The 20923-nt window shown below is 41.1% G+C and overlaps 2 protein-coding genes, 1 long non-coding RNA gene and 1 pseudogene across 4 annotated transcripts; 2 read left to right on the top strand and 2 right to left on the bottom strand.

The window, feature by feature from the left end:
• Positions 1 to 209: 209 nt before the first annotated feature.
• Lana (laminin subunit alpha) lies at positions 210 to 18502 on the bottom strand. Its single transcript, XM_071793509.1, has 29 exons — positions 18130 to 18502; positions 16106 to 16252; positions 14443 to 14850; positions 13353 to 13566; positions 12882 to 13091; positions 12527 to 12799; positions 12302 to 12439; positions 11690 to 11962; positions 11214 to 11513; positions 10978 to 11136; positions 8586 to 10911; positions 7956 to 8459; positions 7657 to 7888; positions 6862 to 7570; positions 6373 to 6599; positions 5520 to 6279; positions 5147 to 5424; positions 4880 to 5064; positions 4180 to 4717; positions 3948 to 4078; positions 3029 to 3872; positions 2380 to 2911; positions 2211 to 2300; positions 1900 to 2097; positions 1612 to 1778; positions 1291 to 1533; positions 1060 to 1219; positions 708 to 935; positions 210 to 503 (listed from the first exon to the last, which is right to left on the bottom strand). The coding sequence occupies exons 1-29, from the start codon at positions 18340 to 18342 to the stop codon at positions 235 to 237; spliced, it is 10956 nt and encodes a 3651-aa protein (XP_071649610.1). The 5' UTR covers positions 18343 to 18502; the 3' UTR covers positions 210 to 234.
• On the top strand, positions 14698 to 15883 carry LOC139822033 (uncharacterized). The gene is made up of 2 exons (XR_011734428.1): positions 14698 to 14832; positions 15011 to 15883. It is a non-coding gene; the product is annotated as an uncharacterized lncRNA (long non-coding RNA).
• LOC139822028 (uncharacterized) lies at positions 18488 to 19496 on the top strand (annotated as a pseudogene).
• On the bottom strand, positions 19224 to 20832 carry LOC139822023 (solute carrier family 66 member 3). Of its 2 annotated transcripts, none has more exons than XM_071793541.1 (5): positions 20668 to 20832; positions 20133 to 20566; positions 19830 to 20052; positions 19631 to 19751; positions 19224 to 19561 (listed from the first exon to the last, which is right to left on the bottom strand). In XM_071793541.1, the coding sequence occupies exons 2-5, from the start codon at positions 20279 to 20281 to the stop codon at positions 19428 to 19430; spliced, it is 627 nt and encodes a 208-aa protein (XP_071649642.1). In that variant the 5' UTR covers positions 20282 to 20566; positions 20668 to 20832; the 3' UTR covers positions 19224 to 19427. The 2 variants fall into 2 exon arrangements, with proteins under 2 accessions (XP_071649642.1, XP_071649641.1); XM_071793540.1 differs by having other exon boundaries at positions 20673 to 20832.
• Positions 20833 to 20923: the final 91 nt, after the last annotated feature.

Genomic DNA, 20923 nt, shown 5'->3' with positions numbered 1-20923 from the left:
TCCTGTACGAATAATTTTTCACAGTTCTTGGTGGAGAAAATATCTTTTACAAGGAAAGATTAATGGAACTATAAAGTTCAAGTTTTGAACTTATTACTTCTGTTATTGATTTTTTGTTTTTGATTAAGCGCGTTCAGAGATTAATAAAATATTTTGAAGAGGAGAAGATGGCTAGATCAGGATTTTAGATAAAGCTATAAATTTGCATGGCCTATGAAAAATTTTTTCATTATTTTAAATTGTCGGGCACACACCGGTGATAACTTGTCCGTAGGCTCGTTCAGGCCTAATGCTGACGGTCTTCATGTTAATCATAATATTGTTGATACAGCCGACGTATTGAGCCTGCGACGTACTACCTCGTAATTTTCTTCCAAGCATCGGATGGCCACCGATGAATATCGGATGTTTTGACAAGACTCTAGCCACGTTTTTGCCGCCGATTCCGGGCGGTGCCGGTTTATGATCGACCGACAGCAGTACCGCATTTTTCTGTTTGACAGCTGTTGGAAAAAAAGAGGAAAGTGTAATAGCAGAACGCGATTTAAGTAACATCGACTGCTAACCATTAGTGCCTTTTGGTCATAGATAAATTAAATCCAAATTAATTTTAACATATCAAAATATTATAATATCATATTGAAATTAAAATCACGGTTCCAAGAGTACTCTGTAACATTAAGTCAGCTCGGTATGATGCTATTTACCTCGAATATTGTGCCAGTTGCCGTCGCACAGAGAGTTTGGTTTCGTCGGCTCGAACGCAGTCTCAATCGAGCCTCTCTGCGTCTTTATGAGGAACTTCACGGTACCGTTAATCATCTCTAGCACAAGATAATCCCTTTTACCGTGCACCGACAGCAAATGTCCAGATGTCGATCGCGGTTTTATGTCCATTTGAATGTCGACCGTGCGGTCTACGTTAAATCGATCGACTGAAAATTAATAAGATACTTCCTTTAGTTAACAATCTTCAATTTAGCTAATTGCTATTGCCGACTCGGAAACAATATCGAAACATTTTTTTTATTTAACGTACATTTGTATTAATTGTCTCACCTGCTTTGAATAAATTACTGCCGTTTCCTGGGAAGAAGAAGAGACCGGGCTCCACTCTCTTCGAGCAGGGTATTACGCCTATCTTTTCCGACGGCTCTCCAACGAGTTGTCCATTCATCATGAAATTTCCTAGGCAGCCGCTGAACGTTTTATTGAGACCCTAAAACAAAACAAAAAATTTGTCATATTTTCGTAATTCTCAGCATGAGATTAAAAATTAGGCAATCTCACAATATTCGTGTATGCGATGTTGGATATTTCCGGCAAGACGCCACCCACGAAGAACGGCGGATTGACATTGATAGTGGTAGTGTGTCCTAATGAGTACCCACCCACCGGTTCCTCCTCGTCCACAATTAGCTGGCCGTAGTTACCTTGTCTCTTGAAGAGCACGATATGCCATTGGTTGTTGTTGATCATCTTTTCACTCATTAGCAATGCCGGTCCACTGCCGCAGTCGAATTTGTAGTGAATCTTGAAGGATAATTTTCCCAAGATCAGGATGGTTTGTAAGACAACTTTTCCTCATGTGACTGAAAGTCCGTTCTTTACCTTTCCACCAAGCATGTATACGGCGATTAAATCTTGCTTATTGAGGTCGGAAGTATAGAATATAATTCCATCGTCCGCCATTGTTTTTATATCAATCTGGAAATCGTAGTCGTCTTTGTATCTTCCCTTTAGTGTCCTATATTCTAATCTACTGTTCCTCGCAGTACCTTAAAAAAAAATTATTGAGAACATTGTTTGAGAAATTTTATCGACATAAATTAGTGTCGGATCAAATGTAATATTTTCATCTGAGTATTTTTTCCACTTATTTAAAAATGTCCAAAATACCAAATCGCCAAGCATTCTCAAGATCAGGATCGGTTGCCGGGTAGTATGGCAAATGACACTGGTCGACAGTTTGAGGCTCCTCGGTTGGCGTAGTAGGCATAGTCGGCGTGAAATCATGTTTGTCTAAGTTAATTCGTCCTTCTAGTTCTGGTTCTTCCTCTTTGTCATCCTCCTTGTCTATGTCGACGTCTATTATATCTAAAAGAAAATTATTTGTTTCTGTCCTATTTACCCATCATTGCTTATAGTAATACGATTTATATACATATATAAATTTCACTCTATTATTGTAACGATTTTGCTTCGCTTACTGATTTGAGTCGACGACTCTACTGTGTCTTCCGGCCCTTCCGACGGTAGTAACGGTGGCAAAAATTCAGGTTCGACAGTCGGTGGTAAAACTAGAAAAAAAAGATATAAGCGATTAAACACTACTGAAATAGTTCGACGAGAATTCTATTAGTTAATATCACAACATACGCGTCTGATCACCGCCCTTGCACTTTCCTAGGAACGCGTATGGTCTCTCCGTCGTGTTGGCGAAATTGATAATGATCTCGCTGTTGAGGGTTGCGTCGCCAATACAGCCGACGAAGGGCATGTCAACCGAACCGAAGCCTGACGGCAGTCCACCGATGTACAAGTTGCCGTAGAGGAAGTGTAACGGTGGCGGTGCCGAATCAGTTCTGTAGCTCTTCGTATCATCAATGTCGAGGCTAAGAGCCGACTGGTCATGAGTTGCGGTTACTACGTGCCATTCGTTATCGTTCAGCTTAACATCCGACGGGTTGGTCCTAAGCTGTTCACCCTGGCTGTTGAATACTAACTGGCCGTCCACCAACGATAGATAACTAGTAGCCGCACTCTGCTGATCGTTGTTGGTCGCGTAGAAAATCAGACCGTCGCTGACCAATGTTTTGAATTTGAGATTCACTTGTAGACCGTCGGACGCCAAATTGCGCCATTTCACATAGCTTGGTGTGTTTTTCTCGAACGAGACAAGACTGGCAAACTGAAAGAAATAATTTCAAGAATTAGCGATAAGACGGGAGCGATAAAAGTTGAAGTTTTCGAGCAGGAAATTTTTTTGCATTTATGATCTGCGAACAATTAAATTTCCGCTAATTACCCTGACTGGACAACCAGGCATGACTCCAAACGCCTGTACGTTACGCGTGAGATCCACCGAAGTGTCAAGAATGACGACATCGTCGATGCAGCCTTCAAAGCCATTGCTAGTAACCGACTCGTAAGGATGCTTCGCGTTAGGCGGATATCCACCGAAATAAATATGATCTGATGAGGCCAGAGGCTTGGTGGTTCCTCTTTCTTGACTTGACGCGACTGTGTGATCATCAACTTTGAGCGCGCCCATCGTATCCTGTCTGATAGCCTCCAGAGTGTGCCAGTTGCCGTCATTGTACTTGTCCGAAGACCTCAAATCAATCGTACCCTCGCCAAGATCGTACTGATACAACAACTGGCCGTTTCTCATTTCCAGAGACAAGAACTGTCTGCCCTTGCCCATTAAATAAATCAACCCATCCTCCGCGAAAGTTTTGAAAGATAGTTTGATGATGAACTTTCTGGTGTCTGGCGTAATCTGCGAGCCCTTCTTGCTGAGAATTGCGTAGCCGTGTCGATCGAAACGGTATCCTCTGCTCGGCGCGAAATTAATGAGCTTGTCGCGTTCGAGCGCGCTCTTCTGGTTGTTCTCGCCGTCGACGAAGTTCCAGAAAGACACCGGAATATCGCCTATCATCAATTCCTCCATCTCGCCCTCGAAAGAGGACGCGGTCACAGCGTCCTGAATGCGGAAGGATGATGGATAACCACCGACGAAGAGTTTCGAATGCTCCTGATCCACGTTGAAAATATAATAAGAGCCTGGCAAGACCTTTTCCTTCTCGTACAATGCATCCTTGCCCTCGCCAATATCCTCGCGAACGATTAATTTGACATTCTTGCCAGTCCTACAAGAAAAAGTTCCAGGAATATCGATACAAAATTACTTTTGTCTAAATAATGTCACACGTGTCAATGTCAACCTGTCGATAATTATCTGCCGCCACACATTATCCGATACGAATTTGTTGTGAATTATCCTCTCCGGTCCGGATCCCAGATCGACTATAAGCACGGGATATCCGCTCTCAATCAATAACGCCATAAAGTCGTGCTATGAAATATAAAATTATCGTTAGGAAAATTTTCTTCATATTTCTTTGGTCCACATTAACTCTCTTTCAAAATTACTACGTTACATTTTATTGGACTCACCGTCTTAGAGCGTGGTAGCTTTGTCTTCTCCTCATTGCCGAGGTAGAGTAGAAAGCCGTTGGTCTTGTTGGTCCTGAAATACAAGGATATTTTTGTGGATGTAGCTAGCAGCGGCAGGCTCTCTGGATTCTTCAGCTCCAAAGTAGTGTTCCTGTAGAAGGTCAAGCCGGTCTTGAATCGATTGGCCAATTCCCGGGCATTCGCGATTTTGTTCCTCAGGGCCTCGATTTTGCTCTGTAGATCGTTCCCAGTTGCATCGATCGATTTCTGATTGTTATTCAGACTGTTTAGCAGATTGGTGATGTTTGGCATCACTTTGTCTACAATATCCAGCTGTTTGTTTGCCTGCGAGATGTCGCGGATTGACTCTGACGTATTCTTCGAGAGTTGCTTTGTCTCCCGCAGGTCTTGCGGGATCTGATTGACAATACCGTTCAAATCGTCGATGGCGATTTTGATGTTACGCTCGACATTCACCGCTTGATTCATGGCGTCATGTGCGACTGAAGATGATTGCGAAGGAATGTTGCCAAGCGTCCTGCAATTTTTACTTATTAAGAACAGATATGTGCTTTAGTATTAAAGGTAACGTGCCTTAACATCCCTGTTGCCTTTAAAAAGTAAATTTGATCGTATAATTATTTTTATATTTAATTGTAGGAAATAAAATGATGATTAAAATATAGAAAGCAAGCTATACTTGTCAATGGTGTCGAGAAGTTCCTTGTTACGTTTATTTTGGTTGTCGATCAGAGTCGCGTTGTTCCTTGCGTCTCGCAAATCGTTCTCGGGCTGACCTGTCGTTTTCATTAAAGCGATCGCGGAGGCTAACAATTTAGAGCACTCGTTTCGAGAGTCCAACACCCTTTGCTCGAGTCCATCAGTCTGACATTAATAAAAAAAATATAAAAAACTCAATTCAAGAGTAAATAGATATGAATCAAAATTATAATATCCAGTTCTTTACCAGCGCTGTTGCGTTCTCAGCAGCGATTACAGCATGATCTGCAGCATCTTTTGCAGTTTGAAGTGCGGTTTCAATATCTCTGTAAGCTGAAACGGCTCTCACCGCATTAGTATTGCGAGTGTCGGTTAATAGACTATCCAATTCCAGCGAACGATTGTATAGGTATGCCGCGTGAGTATGGGCTTTCTGGATTGGCTCAGCCAGGTCGATCAGCATTTCGTCACTCACAGCAATAGTATTGTTCAGTCGATCAGCCACATCGCTAACAGTGTTAGTTTCTAAAGAAAAGAAAATCTATTATTTTTGCGATTATTTTTATCATTATTTTTACAATTTCCAATCAAAGTGTCAAACATCGAAAGAGATCACTCACGTAGAAGATCGATATTGCTTCTCGCATGATTAAGGAAATCGCTAGCGTTATTCTTAAGCTGCTCTCCGGCTTCCAAGTCCTCTTTCGCTTCAGCGGTAGAGTTTTTCACAATGTCCAGATTGCCAGTCTGCGCAGCGATTCTATTTTCTCGATTAAGCTTATCCACCGTGCTGGCAATTTCTTGAGCTACCTGCACGATGTCCAGCAGATCATCCATCTTGGCGCTGGCGTTTTTGATCTTGTTACTGAAATCGGCCGCGGCGGAACTTAGGTTGCTAGCCGGAAAGTTGTAATCTTGCATCTCGGAAATCAGGATATTAGCTTGGTTCGCTTGGTCTAGAGCGTTATCCCGAAATTTAACGAAGGAGACGTCCTTGATTTTCTTCAGAATCCCTTTTGCCTCGTTCAGGGCGTTATCGACCTTGGCGCCCGTTCCCAGTTCAATATTCAGCGCCAGCGATTGCACTTCCGATACAATCTGATTCACTAGGTCAATCTTGCGCACCACGTCTTCCTCCAGAGTATTCATGTCCTGCAACGTGTTCTCCGCGGCGTCCTTCCACTTGACACTGTCCTCGGCAGTGAAATCAATGTTTCGTTTCTGATTGTACACATCGTGTTCCAACCGCTCCAGCTTCTTCTGCAATGGCAGTAGATTCACCCGACTTGGATCTAGTAATCTAACTTCGGGATAGAGCTCGTTGACCGTGTCGTTGATAAACTTAAGTCGTTGATGCGTAAAATAGCCTTCCGCGACCGTCTGAAAGTGTGTATTAAGAATACATTAAAGTTATATTAGTTTTTTAAATGACGTGTATATACATATATATTCACAAAATTGTCTTTTATTTACACTATACTTGCGTGAGACAGGCTCTAACAAATCCTCTAGTTCATCTGTAACATCCAAAAGATTTCCCGTGCAAGAACCGCAGGAGAAGCAGCCTTGCGCCGGGATGAGCACGTGCCGGTACGGGCAGTGGTCGCATTTTTCGCCGATCACACCAGGTAAACAGGTGCACTGACCAGTGGTTGTGTTGCAAGACACGCCGACGGAGTAACCAGTGTGACATTCGCACGCTAAAAGAGATGGGTAATTATATGTTTAACTTTTATCATACAATTATCCTAATAACATAGCTAATCTTTAATCCGAGTAGCTTTTACATAATGACTGTTCAACGTAAGAATTATTGATTGATTTAAGAGAGGTACTGATCGGTCTTGTTCATAATAAAATCAATTTTTATTCTACGAATCTTCCGCGATTTACAGACTGACTTTACTCATTTATAAAAGCGAATAATGATTCGAATAATGATTCTAAGAAAGATAGTCTTACATGTGCATCCGCCCGGTCCGTAATCCCAATATCCCTGAATGCACTGGTCGCATCTGCGACCGGTGACACCTGGCATACATTTGCATTGTCCCGTCTCTCCGTCGCACTGGCTGCTCTCCGAGGCCAGGTCGCAGTCGCATGGCCTGCAACCGTTGCAAGTGCCGAAACCATAATGATCGGGCGCGCAGCGATCGCATTGCTCGCCGATTACGTTTTCTTGGCAGAAACATTGACCGTTGTAGCTGTCGCAGTGTTCCATCCCGCAGTCGTCGCATACGCAGCTACGACAGTCTTTCCGGTCGACGGCGTCGCCAAAGTAACCGGGGGCGCACAGATTGCACGCTTCACCGTAGGTATTGTTCAAACATTGCAAACACTGGCCGGTGATGCTGTCGCACGAGCCAATCTGATTGGTGTCGATATTGCCGGAGCACTCGCACGGCTTACAGTAATCGCCGTACACCTCGGGATTGCCGTAGTAACCGGCGGCGCAGACTTCGCAACGAGCGCCGTAATATCCGGGCAGGCAGTCGCAGCTGATCTTATTGCCCTCCTCGTTCACCTCGCAGCCGGTGGCAAAGTTGTTGGAGGCGACCGGCAACGGGCATGCACAAATTAGACAATCCGTTGGTGTGCCCACAGTGGCATTACCGTAGTAGCCTTGCTCGCAGTACTCGCAGTGATCGCCAACGGTGCCGTTCTTGCAGTTCTGCGAAGAGAATCAGAATAGTTACAGATTAAAAAAAAAACTGTTTGATGGAAAATTTTATACTAGAAAAAATCTGTCCAATTCACCTGACAGATCCCGGTGTTTACATCGCATGTACTCGCATGACCGTTGCATTGACAAGGTGCGCAGTATCCTCCGTATGGTCCCGATTTAATCCTGTAATATCCCGGTGCGCATTCCTCGCATGAGAGTCCTTGATAATTGGGTGGACACTGACACTGTTCCACACTGCTAGCCCGGGCACTGTATTGAGCTGAGTATTGTTCCGTTGTGACGTCCAAAGTCACATATGATAATCTGAAAAGATATTTATTGTAAGGTAATGATAACAATTCCTCGGAATAGAACCGCCGAAGATACGTACATAGCCTGGATGCTAGGATTCCAATACGTAGCACGCACGTATATTGCACGTAGATCTTCGAGAATAACCATAATTTGTTCTCTGGTCGCGCTCAGCCTGTTGCTAGTTACAAAGTTAGCCTCGACGAGACGGACGGACGCCCTAAAGTTCACAGAGGATGGTGGCTGCTCGTCGGAATAATAAAACAACGTAGTGTTGGCGCCTTGAAGAACAACGTCGGCGGCGCTAACAGCCTTGCCGAACGGTCCCGTGGTGTAGAAGACGGTATAATTGAAGTAGCCACCGTAAGAAGTCAACTTCTTATTGAGATAGGCATCGGGCGCCAAAAAGTAGACGATGTTCTCGATAGTGTCGTCAGTGTCGAGGGAGATCGTGAACGTAGTTTCATTGTCTGAAGAGTAGGTTGACACATTGGTAAAGTTGCCGGTCTTATCAACAGGCTTGACATATCCCCAACCGGCCATATTCATAACATGGGTCCAGTAGAGATTCGCGGAGGCACACCTGGTCAATGAGTGTTACATTATTTTTTAAAAATTTGTACGTTGATAGCAATTAATCCCTGTTAATGATAGTAGATCTATATTAACACGATGTAACGCGATGATGGCAAATAATGAGAGAGCGTACCTGGTGGTCTTGCCAAAGCAGAAGCACTTGGTACAACCATCCGCATTCTCAGCCTGGATGTCGAAGGTACCCTCGCGGCATACGTCGCATGCCAGACCTTGCACATTCGCCTTGCAGAAGCACTCGGCTGTATATTGGTCGCAGATATCGTTGGTGGTGCCGCGTGAATCGCAATCACAACGCTCGCAATGCGGAAACTGCGAGTAACCAGCTTGACAGGTGTCACAGTGACGGCCCTTCACGTTCTCCTTGCAACGGCAGCCAATGTCATCGCACTGCAGATCGCCGTCAAGGACGCCCAGGGGTGAACAGTTGCACTCCTCGCAGCCGACGATCGGGTGGAATCCGTAGGTGCCAGGTTCGCACTGATCGCATCGTTGACCGGTCACTCGGGGCGGACAGATACATCTGCCGGTGTCCCGTTCGCAGAGAGCGGGACAATTGCACGGTCTGCATCTGGGAAAGCCGTAGAAGCCAGATTTGCAGCTCTCGCATCGTCTGCCGATGATGTTCGGTCGACAGGGACATTGGCCGCCGAATTTGTCACATTCGAAGCTGGTGGAGCCCTCGCTGTCGCAATTGCAAGGCAGCGCACCGTTGTTATAATTAGCCGTTAGAGAAAAGCTGGAGTCACGACAAAAGCCGTCCTCGGTGACGTTGATCTGGAAATGATTGCTGCCGCAACGCTTAATGAACTCTTTTGTCTGGTCGAACTGTAATTTATCGAGGATTTTCTCGTTGTACTGATCCGCCGGGATTACCAGGACGTAATCTAACCAGATACCGCGACCGGGCTCTTTCAGCGTCAGCACGAAATTTTCAATCAGCTGAAACCTGGTATCGTTGTCGTCGATTTGACGTACAACGCTACGACAGCCGCTGTTACTGGGACAGTGGGAAACGGGCACCTTCCCCTCGTAAAACTTGCCGTTTTGCACTAGCACGTCCAGCTCGAATTGAGGGTGATCCGGTTGATAATACTGTATCACGAAGACGTAATCTCCCGGTTGGGACACCTTTGCATGAATATCAACCATGTCGCCATCACCTAGGTAGATCAATTTAGTGGCGTTATCGTAAATGCCGGAAGGATTTTCAGCTTCGGGAATGCCATTAGAAGCCTCGAATTCGATCTTCTTGGCGTCGGAGGCACCGGGAAACAATCCTTGTACGCATTTGCCGTTTTTCCTCACGCAGATAGATTTAGGCTTCACGTAGTCCAGCGACCACTGATGATAGGGAATTGCCACTATAGAGTCGATCGCGACGTTTGAGGTCGGTTCACCAGTCAGCACCAAACTAACGTAGTTTGATGGGAAATTCATGACGGCCACCTTGCCGTAGGTATCGGTGACAACCTGTCGACATGTGCTGGTATATCTACAGGGATTCAGAGTGACTTTGCCCTTGCCGACGGTATTCGCCTCGATTAGCAGCACCGACGTGTCTCGCTCATCCCGCGGAGTGACATAAGTCACCACGAGAACGTGAGGACCAGGTTTGCTGATTCTTAATTCAAAATGAATTTGTTCTTGCTGCTTGTTGATGAGCGGCACCTCATCCTCGCCGATCTCTTGTAAAGTCTCGCGATCGGTGAAATACTCAGTCAACGGGATCCGTACATTGTTCTCGCTCAGAAAGCCGCCGGCGCCGTGGACTAAGTCAAATCGTGTTAAGTTCGGATATCCGTAGTGCCTGCAGAGTCTCTTGTAACCGACTTCGCAGGGTACGTTTACGTCCTGCGTCAATATGCCGCCCTCGTAGTATTCCGATGGTAATAGAACGAAGTAATCAAGGAACATACTCTTCTTCGTGGCAATCTTGATAGACCAATGTCCGGGGTTCATCACCATGGGTGATGGATGGTTACCGTGTGCTCCGGCAACCGTTACAAAGGACGGTCGACTGGTTGGCTTAAAGTTGACTTTAAACTGTTGCTCTACCTCAGATGGACTGTCAGGTGTGATAGTGATAGTGCCGAGGATCGGCTCACTACTGGGATTCACGTAACGCAAGACCATCCGATAGAGCGAAGACTTGCCGATGTTTACGCCCAGTACAATTTCGTCTTGCTGAGTAGTAAACTCAGCGTACCCTTTCCAACTGAAGCCCGGAAAGATATCTTCCGCGAAGCCGTAACGGACGCCGCTACCACTGGGAGTTTTGCCAACCTCGGCCTCGTATTGATATTGATGAAGAGTTGGGAAGTAATGCGCTTTCAAAGGCTCCTTACACGTAAGACCGGTCACCCGTGGTTGGCAAGGACACTGGCCAGTTTGCTTGTCGCATACCGGATTCACGGAACCGCCAACGTCGCAAGCGCAATCTTAATGAAAAAAATGCGTCACGTTAAAGATTAAATATTATGAAACGGAGGAATCAATTGACCTACCAGAACAACCGAAGAGATTGTTTTCCTGAAGATTGTACGTTCCGTCAATGCATCGGCTGCATCCTCTGTCAGTTACGCTGGGTTTGCAGATACACTGTCCAGTTTTAGTGTCACACTCGCCAATGCTGCCGATGACTCCAGGAATGTTACACTGACATTCTTAAATGCAAATATGCTTCATAAAAAATCACGTGTCATATATAATTATATATTTTGAACTTATATCACATCCGAACCTTCGCAACCATCTGGATTGTAAGGCTGCAGATTCCAATAAAGTGGCTTGCACTGGTTGCATATCCTTCCTTCGACTCGGTCCTTGCACTGACAGAGTTCGCCAGGCGGCAAGGAGCCACAACCTTGGAATGTCGCAACTATGCCAGCCGGATCACAGTTGCAACCCTCACAGGTAGGAAAGTTGTAGTAGCCCTCTTTGCATTGCTCGCATCGAATACCGTCGAAGTTCTCGCGGCATTGACATTTACCTTCGCCATCGCAGGATACGCCGATGGAGCCATGACTATCGCAATTGCATGCTAATGTCGAAATATTAAAAAATATTTAACCGACAAAATATAACTGATTAATTTAATTTTAATAAGAAAAACTAAAATGTGTCCAGATTATATTAGAATATTTAAAGATAATAAAATATATTGTACGAAGATCTGAGACATCGTATAACGAGAATTTCGCGAGTAGTATTACATACCAATGCATTCCGGGTATTTGTAGTATCCTGGACTGCATTGACTGCAAGTTCTTCCGGCGAAATTGGCGAGGCACGAGCACTTGCCCGCGGAATCGCAACTGATGCTGGATGAGCCGACGGAGCTACAGTTGCACGGTACACAGTTGGGATAGCCGTAATATCCCGGGATACACTGGTCGCATCTAACGCCGCCGTATCCTTCCTTGCACAAACAAACGCCATCCGACTTGTCGCAAATACCGGGTTCTGTTCCGCGAGCATCACAATTGCAATCTGCAAATTGCATAAAGAAACCATGTCTAAGATTGATGTCATAAATGTAGAAACGGAATTTACAGATCCTATCCTATAGTATTGCAGTCAAACAATTTTAAATTTTATAATAATCTTATTTATGCAAAAAATTATTATATATCTAAAAATATTTTCTTATCAAAAGAAAAATTAAATTGCTATAAAATAAAGAAAATAAGAGAGAAGATAATCACAAGAAAAAAATGATCGTCGGCAATTTACTGAGTGCCAAATCTTTATATTATTGTCAACATATAAATTCAATATTCTGCTATATTAGCGGTTTTTAAATATATGTTGAAAATAAATGTGACGTACATGTGCAATGAGGATAGTTGAAGTACCCGTCCTCGCAAATGTTACACGTTCTGCCTCCGTAATTGTTTTTGCACGTGCAGTTACCGGACACCACGTCGCAGACATCGTTTAGGGCACCCAGAGGATTGCAACTGCAAGCTGAAATCGCATAATGACCGACGTTACTTTCCAAATAACTTTGTCCTATATAAAGACCTTGAAATAACTTTCAAGAGATTCACTCACGTAAGCAGTCGGGGAAATTGTAATATCCCTCCGCGCAGAGATTGCAATAGTGGCCGGCGTAGTTTATCTTACAAGGGCAATAACCCTCGGTTGCTTCGCAATGATAACCGTCCGTGCCGCGCAAATCACATTCGCAGGGCAAACAATTAGGATAGCCAAAGAATCCGTAATTGCAAGTATCACAGTTCGGCGGTGTAAACTCCTTTCGGCACTCGCATTTTCCAGTGGAATCGGCGCAGTTTCCGGTCGAGTAAAAGTAATCGCAGTTGCAGGCTAATTAAATATATAAAATGTACAACTTGTGAAATTTATAACGACTTAAAAAATACCGAGTTTATATCTTAAATGAACTTACGTTGACATACGTCGGTTGCGTTGAGTGGCTTATCCCGAGGCCTGTAGAACTTGGGCTTGCAACGGTTACAATTGATGCCTTCAGTGTTGTGTCTACAATTCTGACAAATACCACCGCCCTCGTAATTACCGTGGATGTCCAGTGATAAGTGCTTCTCATCAGTGTCCGCACTGTAAATGCACTCGTCCGAATGTCCGAAGCAGTTGCAGGCTGTAAATATTAATTCGCTGCTAAAGAAATACAGTGTATCTCTGGCAAACCCACCTTGTACCCATAAAATCATCATTGTTTTAATTAAGGTATAAAAATTAATTTATGTTATTCTAAGTAATTTGCCGATTCAAGAAAATAATTTTCAGCAAATAAAATTAGTATTCTTAGCAGATCTATTTGTTATTCGTGTAATAACTGATAGAATTTATTGCTGGCAAATTTTTCTCTTCAAATACTGAGAAAGTAAATTGTTTTTACGTTCGCATATGAATTTCTTCGACGCCGTGGACTGTCTCCATTTTTTCTGTTCGAAACCCTTGCAACATGTTGCGCACTGAGGTCCGCAGGTGTTGTGCTGGCACCGGCAGACCAATTTCTTCGGCATATTGGGGTCCTGAATGTCGCAGATGTCCGCGTGACCGTTGCACATGCAACGACCGCCGATGCTAATATCTTTGATCGAGTAAAAGTACTGCAATACAAACAAAAACTTCTTTAGCAACCAAATTAGAAAAAAAAAATTATAAAAATATCGGATAACAGAGGAATATCGTTTACAAAACGGATTCTAAGATGCTTACCGAAGTTTCTTTTGCACCGCTAAGTAAAAAAATTGTGCAAATTAGAAATTTGCACTTGGCTTCCTCATAGAGGAAGCTTTAACTTCCGCAAATTTGGAGATATCGATCTATTTTTAATTTTATTATATTTTTTAGTCTTTTCTACCCTTATTTCATATATAATTCTTTTAAATTCGGTTGATTAGACTTAGCTTTATACGCGATCAAAATCTCCGAAATTTCAAACGTCTGTAACTCCAGAACTAATTAATCAAATCTTAATTAATTATATATGAAATAGGGGTAGAAAAAACTGAAGAATTTAATAGAATTAGATATAGATCGCTATCTCAAATATTGAGAAAGCTATAGGATAAAACACACTTTTCTAAAAAAAAAAAATTCCAATAAAATCTATACCGGTCAACTGATTTTAATAAAATTTGAGGAGAACATACTTTCTATAATACTCTATTTGTGTGAAAAATTTCAACCCGGTATCTAAAAAATTGTAGAAGTAGATGCGTGTACAAAAAATCCGTACACACACATACACACACACACATACATACATACTTCCGGACATTTTTTACTAATACGATTTTTCGACATTTTAGAACATTCTAAACCTATTTCCATCAAAATCTCGAAAAAAAAATTTTTCACCATCACAAAGCTTCCTCTATGAGGAAGCAATTTGTTTCAACGACAAGCATGGATATAAATTACTTATTACAGAGAGTCAAATATCGCCGAGAAATCGAGAGCAACGTTTCAACGTCACTTACTCTCCTGGTGACGGTGGGATCTTGACGAACGACGGACATCAGGTGCCCCAGCAAGTTCTTCGTTCGGAGAAAACGGAAACGAACGTTCGTCGCCCGCGTCCATTCTTGCAACAAAGTCGAATTGAAATAGTGCTTCGCCGAGGGTCGGTTATTCAGGATTGAGATCGGGATCTCGCCGCCCTCGAGTGGGACGACCTTTGAATATTCAGTCGTGCAGATCACGCTGTCGTCTCGAATAATCGGCTTGTGGCTGTCCACCCCGAAGTAAGTTAGACAATCGCTGGCAGAATCCGAGAAATATTGCCAGGGTGACCAGGTTTTGCCGTAATCCTTCGACTTCTCCAGGATCCAGAGTCCTGGCCGAGGCGAATTTCCCATTCGCACGTAAACGTAAGCCACATGAAATTCCTAAAAAAAAAACCCGTGTATTTTTATCAAAATTCTTAATTCTATTTTTTTATCTTTATTCTCTTCTTATAAGCAATAGGATAAGCATTATTTATGTCTATTTTTCTCTTTGATTTTCCCAAAACCTTCTTGCCATAATAATTATTATATTATTTTACAGAAAAATTTATCATTCAACAGGCTTTGCCTGTTAAAATTTATAGCTTTCAGTCATTTAATTTCGTACGAGTGCGTTCCTGTCATTTCAAACAAAGTAATGTGAACCAAGGGTAAAAACCGAGGACTGAATGCCAGATGTGTGCCATACATGGTTTCGGTGCTCTAAGAAAGACCATCAAAATCTCAAGTATATGGGCTAACTGAGAGAAAAAGTGAGATAGCGAGATAGAGAGATAAAAAGAGAGGTTTATTCTTTTCTGGGACAATAGATTTAAGAAATTGGAGAGTATAATAAATCTAAAAAATAAAGGATGTGTCTAAGCTAATGAGAGGAAAAAAGAGATAAAGCATTTAAAAAATTACCCATGCAAATAAATTATTAAAGAAAGAGAATGGAAAAGGGAGGGGAGAGAGGGAGGGGAGGGAGAGAGAGAGAGAGAGAGAGAGAGAGAGAGAGAGAGAGAGAGAGAGAGAGAGAGAGAGAGAGAGAGAGAGAGAGAGAGACGGAGACGGAGATAGGGACGGTCAAACAACGGTGTAAATGAGCCTCTCTAAGAAGATAATTAGCGAAAGAGTAACAGCTTTTGCGTACGCTACAGTCGCGAAGATAGACTGCAGTTCTGATAACAACTAATCGTATTAAGAAATAAGATACGTTTGGATATACAGCCATCAGCTACGTCTTTTTCTCTCTATTTGCGCTAATAATTGGATGAATAAATAAATATCGAGAGTTTATATTAATTGTACCATGAAACACGTATCATCAGATTAATTACATATTAATTTAATAGAAACTAAAGGTATTCGCAGAAAATTTGCAGAAAAATACGTGACAATTTTCAACAGTGGAAACAATAAATATTGCTGATGATCCTCGTCTTTCATTATTCTCCGGAAGCAAACCGCAGATAAATCTTCCCACTTGCAGGAAAACGCCTACTACTTGCGCGATAGAACGTTTACATCGCCGATAAAAGAATCGCGCATCATTATTTCCTGCCGCTTCTGAATCAGATCCTTTTAAACATGCTTCGAAAACATGATCATCTCATTATACTAATCTCTGTGTTTTATGTTATATACAATAACTTACTTGTTCCAGGTTGATCGTCAGATTGACCTCATTATATTTCATTCCTCTGGATAAAGGTGGTGATTGCCACCAAGTTTCCATACCGTCGACCGCATATTCAGGTGGATGCTTTTTTTCCGGATTATCAGGATCGCAATAATCGCATACCTGTGGAAAAAACAAAATTTATCATTGTATTGAGAAGAGAAAAAAATTAATTATAAATAATAGAATCTAATGTACAATATGTATTTTAGATATGAGCTAAAGTAGCGAGAATTTTTGTAAGAACAAATTTATAATTTTTATTTATTTCTTATCGTCACACGCATCCTCTGCTTGCTATATTATATTAAAATTTTAAGAGAAATCTTCTAATAACGAATCTTAATATAAAGGAACGAATTTAGATAATCGGGAGATAGATATGTAGATGAAGATTTCTTTTTCTGGGAATCTGTGTATGACATAGAAAGCTTCTTAATTTCGGACGGGTGAACGATCGAGTGTTATCGAGAGGTCACCCTTATCTTCCGTTTTATCGGGCTTCTCGCTTCTGGTTCTTTTCGGTTTCGTCTCCTTTTACCCACATAGATAGGTACAATGTCGTAAGCTGATGCCTCGTGTTCTCAATGATCTAGATGGATGCTGGATCAGCATTACGACACAATTAAAATACAAAATGCATAAACACTCAGTTTTGATAATTGTAATGCAAAATGAAATTTTTAAACTTTACGCCCATACTAAATAATATCGCAGAGAAATTAAATTTGGAAATTAAGTGTGCATTATTTTTGTACTTATAGTAAATACATTATATACATCTCCATATTACATATATGTGCGCGCGGTTTCTATTTTCGATAACGAAGAATCATGCGTTCGCAGGGAAACGCGATCCTACGATCTTCTATCGCATTCTTCGAACACAATCATAGACCCTGCGAACTGGTTTTTAGCTGGATCTTTCGAACGAAAGAGCTTTGTAGGCATCTTTTGTCCTGATTCGCCGACAAAACGCTTACGCGTTAATATATCACAAAGAAATTTAATTTTCGGAGCAGCTAAGAATGGCAATCACGGAGAATTAGAATTGTATTACTTATACAAATACATAATAATATACACAAAAATTCCTGTTTTATTGTTTATAAACTTATTAATGATTAATTTAGTGAAAATAAAATCTTAATTAAAAAATTTAGCGAAAGTTTTTAAATGTTACAAGTATAGAATATTACAAATACAATTGCAATTTAAAGGCATATCATACATTTATTAATACAATCAACAAGCTTTATATAATAATAAAAAATTAAAAATATTAATTTAATAATATTAAATAAACATTAAATTTATTCAATAAATTTCTTTGTATGTTCGCCGTTCGATTGATGAAAGCTATAATCTTCCATCAGTGGTCTCATTCATTTCTTCCGATTATTTATCGTAATTCCCAGATAAAGAGAGAGACAGAAAAAGTGCGAAGTGATATGTATTTATAAATGTTTATAAAATATTACATTTCGACGATGCGAATAGCTATTGATATAAATAGAAAGACCATATAAAAGAGGATAAGAAAAGGAAGTAGTTGAGTAAGAGTTGATGCCTTGAAGCTGATAAACTCTTGGACTCATAAGACCTAATCATAGTAGATAAAATTCGGTGCAAATACTGAAGACGAATATATCACAATTCCCTCGGCATGCGAGAGTATTCATTAAATCGATTTTTATTCTGTTCATATGATATTCAATCAACAGATTATTGTCTAAATATAAATTTGAATAAATTTAAATCGTCAGAAAATGTAACTTTTTGCATCTATGTATAAAAAATTCATTTATAAGTTTTCAATATTTTGTAGTTTCAGCCGAGGGTTAAAAAAAGTTTTCCTAACTATTAATTTAATTTTGATTAATTGAGTTTTGAAAGAAAGTTTGGTAAATTCGAATTACATACGCGTCTAATAGATATTACACACTGTGTTACAAACATATCAAGCATCTTTTTACAGTATATTTATCGCTGGTATTTACCTGGCCTTGAATCAAGTTGATATCTTCATCCTGATCGGCGTTCGCGCCGACGAGTTTGCAGTAAAGCTCGGGGCCGGTAGTGTCGACGCCGCACGTAGCCGAGGCCACGATCTCCTTGCCTTCGGCCAAATTGAAGTACGGCGGCGTCAGGATCTCGCACCTAGACAGCCGGACAATCAGCAGAAGACCGGCGAAGGTTGCCGGCAACCGCATCCTGCCAGTAGCAGAAAATCCGACACCTTCTCAAGTTCTTTCGCGGAACTGCTTCACTCTTTTTTTTCTTCACTTTCGTCTTCTCTCTTCTTCGTCTCGCTCCCTTCCTCCCTCTCTCTCTCTCCCTCTTTCTTCCGTGAGAGAGATGATGATGCCTGGACGCTTTCTCGGTGCCGACTGTCCAGACCAGACTAGAGTTCATCCAGTACCGTCGACTTGCCAGATGAGAAGAACTCGGTGGGGGTGAAACAGATCAGTGATCTTCAAGTCGGAGTTTGAATCCCGCGTGGACCCGAGTACAGGCATCCTGAGTCGCTTACGTTCCGTCTTCATCTGGAGATTTTTACGCGAGTCTATCAAATTATGCTCGTAACAAAGATTTAAAAAAAAATAGAAGTAGATAAAAATTCTAAATTTTATCGTCCTTTCCCTGATATTTTTACGATATGTATCTCATAGATATCGCAAAGTACGGATATATTTGTATATTGTTTATGCATATTCCAATTAAAAATTTTCTAAGAACATATCGATTATTTCTTTATAACGAGATCTTATTGTTATTATTTTTTCTTACGAAAGTAATGATTATATGACAAAACATAACTTTGAAGATCACTGATTTAGAAGAACCAAAACCACATGGCATCTTTCATATGCACGGGAATGAGATTTTGTTTATTATAGTTTCTTCGACGCTGCATTATCTTACAGCTCAAGACAGCTCTGACAAATATGGAACTCCAGCGTCTTATTCGAATAAAATATACATATAAATTTTCATTGATATTTAATTGTGAAATATATTCGATCTCAAATACAATTATATATTTTTAATTCTTTTGTTTTTAAGGTATGTAAACGTGAGGGAAATAAATCGATATAGGACAAGTCATTTTATTAGCAGATTATTTAAATTAAAATATTTTATTAGCAGAAATAAAATATAGTATACCTTTCATGATTACGCTCTCAACAAAAATATGTCACACAAATATGGCACAGTTATCTATAGCATACTCTATATATATTCATAGCATACGCTTGCGACTAGATGTATAATTTCCCTGTTTTTTTTTTTTTATTTAATCCTGCTTTAACGGGTGGCTTCTGTAATAAAGAGCGGAGAACATGATGCTGGAACTCAGCAGGACCGAGATGATAAAGTTCCCCAGCAGCAATATATCGGCAGAGTCCATCCATATGGTGAATACCCTCGCTGAAACACAATTGAAATGTTTGACTCGTTACCAGAAATCATTGTATGTATGCGAAACAGAAAACTTACTCAGATTAGTGAAGGCGGATATAAACCAGGTGAGAGGCGATACCGACTCTGCGTTTTTAGCTCGAAGTATAGCCAGCAACTGAACGACTTTACTGGAAGCTGAGATCGGTGTACACATTGGCTGAAAACCCAAGTGTAAAAAAGATGTATCAAAACACAACAGAAGAATTATTTGTAATACTACAATAGTTGTACCTACCACTAAGAGTGTAAGTACAATTTTGGGAACAATTCCCAACAATAAGCAACTGCTCAGCGTAAAGTATACTATGGCACCTAAGAAGGACCACATATTGATCCTGTTCAAATATTTTAGCACAAAGAATATCAGTATGTACTCCTGCGCTAATATTATCGGATACTCCAAGTAGGACAGCAACGAGTATCCATTCGTATAATTGTAACTAGTCATCACAGTGTAACTGAAGAACAGACATCAATAAGTTATTTATGAAAGAAATAATTGTAAAGGCTTGTATAAGGTATGGTCTCGTAAAGTCACCTTGTCAATTCTAAAAATAATCCTAGCGTCGACATCTCATCAGCTGATTTTACAGAGATCAATTTCAATATCTGCGGAATTTTCAATACGAAGCACATGCCTATTGTTATCAGGCTCAACAAATCCGCAAATTGTTGCAGTAGCGTCATTTTTTTCTTTTTTTCTTGCCTTTTAATCGTTGCTACACATATGTATATAAGTTTCAATTATGTGGTACGCTGTAATAAGTTTTAACTTACATCCCGCTTATCGGCAAAACATTATTTTATCTCATCTTTAATCTCTTTACGGATAAGTCAATAAGTCATAATGCAATTAGCACACATTTCGGCATTCTCTACTCCGTTTCGTGAAACATATGTGTGCCGTAAGATTCCGAGAACTGCCACTTTCTCGCCATTCACTGAAGGTCTGCTTTTTTCGCTGAACACTCTCTGTAAAGTGAAACAGATATATATATTTAAAATTTGGCGAAAGCAAGAAGGGAAGTTCTAGCGCAGTGCGGCCAAGTTTAGTGGCAATAAAAAAAACAAACCTTACATAAGAGTCGTTCGCGCGTGCTAAGTTTAGGGTCCTCATCTTGCATTTTGGCGAAAGTACACTTATGCTTCGACATCTCGTTGTATTGCAATAATTATTTGAAAGACAAAAATCGCCGCTCGTCACTCTGAAACTAATAATTAAATGCTAAAGTATTTTAGGGTTAGGAAATCTGTCATATCGATGAAACGAAACGATACGGAGCATGCGTTGAGAAAACAATAGTGCGCGAAATATAAAATCTAATATAT

The sequence above is a fragment of the Temnothorax longispinosus genome, chromosome 11 (genome assembly GCF_030848805.1).
Source record: "Temnothorax longispinosus isolate EJ_2023e chromosome 11, Tlon_JGU_v1, whole genome shotgun sequence".
Taxonomy (NCBI): domain Eukaryota; kingdom Metazoa; phylum Arthropoda; class Insecta; order Hymenoptera; family Formicidae; genus Temnothorax; species Temnothorax longispinosus.
Note: the sequence above shows the minus strand (reverse complement) of the source record. Positions and strands in the feature narration are given on the sequence as shown.